Source organism: Excalfactoria chinensis, chromosome 1, assembly GCF_039878825.1.
Source record: "Excalfactoria chinensis isolate bCotChi1 chromosome 1, bCotChi1.hap2, whole genome shotgun sequence".
NCBI classification, from domain to species: Eukaryota; Metazoa; Chordata; class Aves; order Galliformes; family Phasianidae; genus Excalfactoria; species Excalfactoria chinensis.
In genome coordinates, this window is record NC_092825.1 from 103,894,212 (window position 1) to 103,901,677 (window position 7,466).

General features: G+C 43.5%; 1 protein-coding gene across 4 annotated transcripts in view; it reads left to right on the forward strand.

Annotated features, from left to right (window-relative positions):
* Positions 1 to 6,884, forward strand: part of PDE9A (phosphodiesterase 9A) — a 42,953-nt gene extending 36,069 nt beyond the window's left edge. For all 4 annotated transcript variants that reach the window (XM_072330028.1, XM_072330045.1, XM_072330037.1 and 1 more), the window contains 7 exons: positions 257 to 339; positions 1,180 to 1,336; positions 2,419 to 2,532; positions 3,079 to 3,183; positions 4,439 to 4,567; positions 4,749 to 4,844; positions 6,077 to 6,884. In XM_072330028.1, coding sequence (XP_072186129.1) covers positions 257 to 339; positions 1,180 to 1,336; positions 2,419 to 2,532; positions 3,079 to 3,183; positions 4,439 to 4,567; positions 4,749 to 4,844; positions 6,077 to 6,127 — 735 coding nt within the window. In that variant the 3' untranslated portion in view covers positions 6,128 to 6,884. The remainder of the gene's footprint in view (positions 1 to 256; positions 340 to 1,179; positions 1,337 to 2,418; positions 2,533 to 3,078; positions 3,184 to 4,438; positions 4,568 to 4,748; positions 4,845 to 6,076) is intronic.
* The last annotated feature ends 582 nt before the right edge of the window (positions 6,885 to 7,466 follow it).

The window sequence follows — 7,466 nt, forward strand, 5'->3', positions numbered from 1 at the left end:
AATAAGTTCCGACTAAATTGGCTTCTCCGTGCTGCTGCTATGTAATGTAACAAAGGCAAATTTGAGTCATTTCTGCTGGAAGGGAAGGCGGAATTCTCTTTCTGCACTGAAGTAAATTGAAATACAGAAAAATACTTCATTTTGCTCAGTTTGCCTCTCCCTGAAATGTAAATGTGGGTGTTTTTTCAGTTCTTTTCATTTCTGAGGACAGACTTAGTAGAAATCACAATACTACGTTAATGTATTTATTTTGCAGGAGAAGTTTTCGCAAATTGACATCTTGATTCTCATGACCGCAGCAGTGTGCCATGACTTGGACCATCCAGGCTATAACAACACGTAAGTTTGCTCGTGCTTGCCTTGGGCTCTGCTGGAAAGGTAAAGCCAGCCGGCATTTGTGGTAGATCAGGTTTTCCTTTGCACAGCTTGAGCTGGCAATGGCCTTACCCCAAGGCCCTGCTGTTCGTTCATACATGGGCCAAGGCAGGAAAGCTCAGGTTGGGTTGGGGCTGCCAGCTGGCCTTGGCTCTGAAAAGAAAAGGCTTTTTCAGATTTCTGCCTCAGCTCTTCCCCCTACGCCTGAGGAAACAAGGTAAATACTTCAGAGATGAGAGAATGAGTGCAGAAAATGGGTACAGTTCTGCTAAGCGAGATGGAATATTTGCACAACGAGAGCCAAGGGATATTTGACTTGCTCATTATTTTGCAATTATAAATGATGAAATTTATATTATTCTATTTATTATCATGTTGGAAAATAGATTTGTTGACACACGGTTACCTTTGTGTGCATGCACGTATGAAAAACAGAATGTGATAATCTAATACATTTGCAGACACTCATTAAATAAGGGCAGAACTCAGTCGACTGAGATCAGTGAGAATCTGTCCATCGCCATCAGCAGGTGTTGGATGAAGCCAGGTTCCTTCTGTGTTTGCTTTATGTCATTTTAAACAACGGAGACTTGGTGAAATAAAATAAGTAAATAAATAAATAAGTGGAGGGGAAGAGTGCCTGAGATGATGGTAAAGTAATATCCGTCTTCTCTAAAAATCTGATTTAGTATTAGCAATAAAAAACAAACTGTAGCTAATTGAATAAGTATTCAGAAGAATGTAAATAAAAGGAAGCAGCTGGTGTGCGTCTGCAGGAGCTCTCATTGTTTTTCTTTAAATCAGCTATCAGATAAATGCACGAACAGAGCTGGCGGTACGCTACAATGACATCTCCCCACTGGAGAACCATCACTGTGCTGTGGCTTTCCAGATCATTTCCCAACCAGAATACAACATTTTCTCCAACGTTGACCAGGACCAATTCAAACAGATAAGACAGGTATGAATGCTGGTCCCATCTGTGCCATTCAGACTGGAGATGCAATATGCACAGCAGGGAAGGCTGTGATGCCGCATTAGTCCCCAGAGGGCAGGACTGAAAAAGCCCCTCGCACTGGGAGGATTCAAAAGGGATTCTTGGAAAATTTCCACAGGAGCACTCCCTAAAATGTCTTGCTGAGAAATAATGAGCACATTCTGACTATTAAAGACTGTGACATTTTTTGAAGGAGCCAATTAGGTCTGGCTAGGATTATGCTCTCATGCCAGACATTTGTGCTTGAAGAGAACGTTGCGTTAGTTTTAAATGTGGGGCTTCTAAATAGGAAAAGATGTGCAACAAAAGAGCACTTCTACTGTTGGAAGAGGCTCTGGTGGACCGAGAGTCATCACGGTTACTCCTGAGATCAGGAACAATGCTAGAATTCCCTTCAGAGCTGTAAGGACCAACACTTATTTTTAATTTCTACATGACGACTTCCTTGCACACCAAATGAAATAGTAGATCAGCATAGGGGCTCGCATGCTGGTCTATTGGGAGCCACTGGTTCTGCCAAGACATGAGAAGCAGGCATGAGCCTCAAATGGTCTAATCTGCATAAAAATCTTCAAGTTTAAATTAACCACATATTTTCCCATCGTAAGTCATGTCTGTCAGGAGCATATGGAGCTCTACCATATTGGTTGCAGCTGGATATCCCTTCAACCAAGGAGGATGAGCAAAGAGGACATCCACATCTACTGGTCTTTCTCTCTTCTGTGTTGACTCTGTTAAGAGTCAGTAGCGAAGTGCATATTGCTTTGCAAGGGGTCAGAAGTGGATCTTGGTGAACATAAAGTGGCTTTTAACATCTCTTTGTATTGTTTCCATGGTTAGTCAGTCAGAAAGGAAATATCTGAATGGCTTTGGAATATCACACCAGTTACAGATATTTTTATATACTCTTTGTAACCCTTTTCCAGTCTGATCAGTGCTAACATTGTGATACATCTGAGGGTTTCTGTGTGTAAGCCTCTGCTTTGCTCTGCAATAGACTTTACAAAGAATGTCAAATTGATGTATTAATGTGTTTTTTCTGCTAGGGGATAATTACATTAATTCTGGCTACCGACATGGCGAGACATGCGGAAATACTGGACTCTTTCAAGGAAAAAATGGAAAATTTTGATTACTCAAATGAAGAACACATGACCTGTGTAAGGAGATTTTGTAATAAGGATTATCATTTTTCTGTTCGTGGTGTGAAACCTTTTAGATGCGAGTTCAGTCGTTTAAAAAACAAGATTCAAACTACACTGTTCAAAACAAATGTTCTACTCCACCAGAAATGTTTAAAATTTGGAATTTCTCTATAGAAAATAGATTACTCCACCTTTAAAAATCCTGGAGCCTTTACCATCCAGGGAAGACATTCTCCATGGCCTCTGAATGCTGTTCCACAAAAAGTATGTGGTCTTTTGGGGTTGATCTTCTTCACACATCAAGAAGCACATGTTCAACTGGGGTTCATCACAATGTTATAGGCAAAAAAGCAACTGAGGCAGAGAGCAGATAGATAAGTAACTGACATGGGGTAACTGGGAGAGTAGAATTTAATCCATTTAAGATCCCTCATTTAATCCTAAAGCTGTCCTTTCTGTTTGAGAGCATTTCCCCTCACCATGTTATGAAGACAAGTATTCTATCTAGAAGAAAGAGAGCTGGCATGAGAACTGCAGTATTAAAGTATTATCCTCTTTCAGCTGAAGATGATACTGATAAAATGCTGTGATATCTCCAATGAAGTCCGCCCAATGGAAGTTGCTGAGCCCTGGGTAGACTGCTTGCTGGAGGAATATTTTATGCAGGTAAGAACGAAGGAGCAACACATTTGCACAGCCAGCTGCTGTGGCTGTATCCCACCTGAACCATGAGAACTCTGCTGCCTGATAGGCCAGGCTATCTGTAGGACAGAAAGGATTCATTTATGGAAAGACAGGGAAGCATGTCAGCAATAGAAGCTGTTCAGAATACAAGTGAATGCAGTTGACTGTACTTCATAAAAGAAGACAATAGAAACCTAGAAATCCTAATGCTATCAGACAGCTTATTCTATCAGCCTTTCAAGGTTGTTTGACATACAAATGTGTTTTTGAGCCAAAAGGGCAAGAACAGTGGCAGGAGAAAACTGTCAGGTGAATGATATCAAATCTTAGAAGTGAACTAGTTCAGATTATTTTTCTTACGTATGAGCATTTTCTAATGGGAAAGCAGAAGAACTGCTGAGGTGCATGAGGTCAGGTTTAAGCTCCCCAGGCCCTTGTTTCTCACCTGATTCTCAGCTGAATGTAGTATCTCACAAGAGACAAATGCCTTGAACAGTGTGTCAAGAATGCTTCTATCTCACTGCAGCTGCACCTTTTTTGTCAGAATTGCAATATCTGTGTAACTTACTGTTTTAGTCACCCAATGAAAGCACTGTGTGCCCACAGGCCCAGTAGGTGAGAGAAAGTCTACAGCAGGATCATTTTGCATGCAGATTCTGTGACCTTGCCCATGAATCCACATAGAAACAGTGAGTTATGCAGTCAAGTAGGTAGCTTAGTAAACTCATTTCAGTCAATAGATCTATTCTCCATTGAACAAGCTAGCCAGAACTTGTTTTAATCATTATTAAAGAAGGTCATGTAATTTCTGGTTGAATGCCTGAGAAGAATCAGTGTCTCATTCACTGTAGAATGAGGAAGTCAAAGACATTCCCTCTTTGATTGTGCTGAAAGCCACTATCACCTTTCTGAACACTCAGAACAATTTTACCCCGGAAGTCCAGTGAGTTTCCAAAGGGACCAGGTAGCCTCATTGCCCTGTAAGCCTAGAGATGAAGGATTTCATGCTGTGCAGATGTAGCTAATCAGAGTTCTCTTTATTCTATTTATTCTTTATTCTCTTTATTCAGGCAGGATGTATTGGCCTGAGGGAATAATATTACTATTTCATGTTATCTTCAGACATTGCTGAGATTGCATCTGAAAACTGCTGCCTTTTAGCTAGTGGACTCCTTGGTACACAGCTCTCTTGCCTTCTAGCCAAGATTAAAGTTTCTTAACTCTGAATTTGTTCCAGAGTGACCGGGAAAAATCAGAGGGTCTTCCAGTAGCGCCTTTCATGGATCGTGATAAAGTGACCAAGCCAACCGCACAGATCGGCTTCCTGAAGTTTGTCCTCATCCCCATGTTTGAGACAGTAACAAAGGTGGGTCAGCCAAGGCCAGAACCAGATCTGGGAGCTTGCAGAGCTTCAGCACTGGCTCTGACGTGTGTGCAAATAGCTGTGGGGATATTCACTTCACAGCCTACCTTTAGTCTGTTTCTGGCAGGTGCAGGTTTATGAAGTGCAAAAAGAAATGTTGCACTTCTCTCTTGTTTTCATGTAGCTATTCCCTGAAGTGGAGGAGATGATGCTTCAGCCTCTTTGGGAGTCCAGAGATCGCTATGAGGAGTTAAAACAGATAGATGATGCTATGAAAGAGGTGAGCTCTAAATATCTTTTTGATAAAGCAAATGGTATGATGAAGTAAGTTAAACATTGCAATTTAATAGCCATTTAATTCTGAAGCAGTAGCAGCGCTCACGGCATCCTCTTAACCATGAGAACCATATTCATCACACCGAGCTGGAAGCGGGTGGGTGTCACCAACTGTGGGCGTGCACATGGGCATCCCTCAGCCACCCCAGCACAGTTGCTGGGAGGGAGATGCCAGAAGGAGGGACAGCTGAAGGCCAGCCCCAGGGATAATGGCCCGGGGAGTGCAGCAGCAAGCTTCTCTTCCAAGAGGGAGCTGCCTTCTGAAAGAAGCTGGCCTAGGCTAGGTAACAGCAAGACATTCAAGGCCTGTGCAGTTCAAGAAACAGCACCACTGAAGCACAGTCTTCTCTTGTGGGAAGATATACCATCTTTGCATGCCTCTTCTGGTGCTTCATTCCCCAGCTGAGACAAGCAAATAAAACCTGTCAAAATGGCACCACCCTCTGGGATTTTCTCTGACATGAACAAATTCATCATGTGGACAGAACTCTTTCTGTCGTTGTGTCATTAAAATAAATTGGCAAGTGCCCCAGAGCACTAGTTGTGCTGATATTCCTTGGTATATGGGAAATGAAGGTTCATTCACGTGGTTGACCCTGGATGGATGAGGGGAGTGGTTGCTTTTGGCTGTAGATCTCACCTCCTTCCAACTTGTTTGGAGGAAAACCTTCTTGGCAGCACAGATACAAAGGCTGGTTAATCAGAGAGATGTTTTGAGGTCAGTGAGTGATAAAGCAGTAGAAAATCTTTTATGAGTTCAAAGGAGCGAAGAAGAACACAAGATAAGAGCAAGATTTTCCATGACCTCTTCATCTTTCCAGTCAAGCTGAAATTTAACTTTTGGTTTACAGAAGCTGTCAAAGCAGAAAGTTTATACAGACTGATGGAGCTATAATTAATGGTGTGTTGGTGCAAGAGGCCTTAGAAAAATAAGAGCTACCTGAATTCAGAAATCACCTGAAACAATAGGAGTCAGCGAATTGCCCTAGAGTCTAACAGGAGAGATGATGAGAAACACAGTTCTGTTTCCTCCAGACCTAATTTCAGGGCTGTTGAGATGAAACAGGGCCTCCTGTACAGCAAATTGTCGGGAGCTGGGTGCTGGGTTCTTAGCAGCAGTGGAAAGCTGCACTGTATGAGTCTGTGGCACTAATATTGTTTCACTCTTCATTGCAGCTGCAGAAGAAGAAAAGTGACAGCCTGACCACCGGCACTACCGAAAAGTGAGAAGAAAAAGACTTTGAGCAAAATGTTGCCCCTACCGTTATTTTCTTTTTGAGAAACACTGCATTTGCCAAACTGATGTGGCGGAATACAGCAGGAGCAATGTTTGGAGTGAGGTGGCCAAGATGGACGCCAAGATGGATGCCCTTTCCAGGTGGTGCCACGCTGGCCATGGCACAGTTCCTTCCCCACTGGGTTTGCCTCTTTGGCCAACACTGGGAACTGCTGTCTCCAGGGACAAAGTGGAGCTGAGCTAAGGAGCCGTTTCTGTAAAACAAACCACTGGTGTCCAAAACAAATGGAAACTTGTTTTAGTCAAGATCCTGCACGTACCTGTACTGCAGTATGCTATTACAGCACAGCTTAACAGATGCTTATGTAATGACAGGGGCCCGGCAGATATTTTTGTTTGCCAGGTAGGCCCTAATGACACATTTCTCTGTATTATCCTATGAATTTTATAGTGTTCACAGTACATTCAGAAGCCCAGCAGAGTGGATGCGGTTTTCTTTTCTACACTAGAAGAAGTCAGAGAAAGCCTTCATGGACTTACAGGTTCTCCTTGTGCCCAGCAGTATCAGGGGGTCCTTTGGCACAAGCAAAGGGGAGCACCACCACTGTGCAGGTTTTTATCCTCATGAATGGAATGCAAAAAGTAACGGCATCAAGAAGAACCTTCAAAGATGTACAGATTTTTATTATTTCTTTTTTTTTTTTACTTTTAAACTGATCCGCTAAATAATATATTCTTCTACAGAAAGGGGTGTCGTAAGTCGTACTTGTCTTCTTTTGCGTCATACCCTCAGGTAGGAACCACCTCTGCTGCCAGACAAGTGCTTTCATAATGAATACAAGGGGAGGGGCTGAACAGGAGAGGAGAAGGCCTGCTCTCCTGAAGAGGCTTTAGTAACGCTTCTGGTCTAACAGTCACATCACAAGGGCAACACTTCCAGCAATGTCTTCATAGAGGCAGGAGCCCAGATGCCTCTGTGGGCTCCAGTGCACTGCCTGACCATGCAGATCCCCTTCCCACAAGCCATGACGGGTGAGCCCATGCCAGGCCACTCATCCACTCCTACCTTCTTGCAGCAGGGAAGAGCTGCCCTACACACAAGAGGCTTTCTTCTCACACAGCATTGCTGTCGTGGCGCTGAGACACGTGCCTGGCTCCTGGCACGGCCTATTCCTCCTTGCACACCTCCTCAGGCCCAAGAGGTACCCACAGCCAGCTCTCTACCAGTGTCTCTGCCTGCCTGGCTCCTTTATTGGCTATTGGTGTGTGTGCCTTTGGGCTTTCTGCTGCAAACAGCAGCAGGGCCTGACCCCTGGATTTGCACAGTCC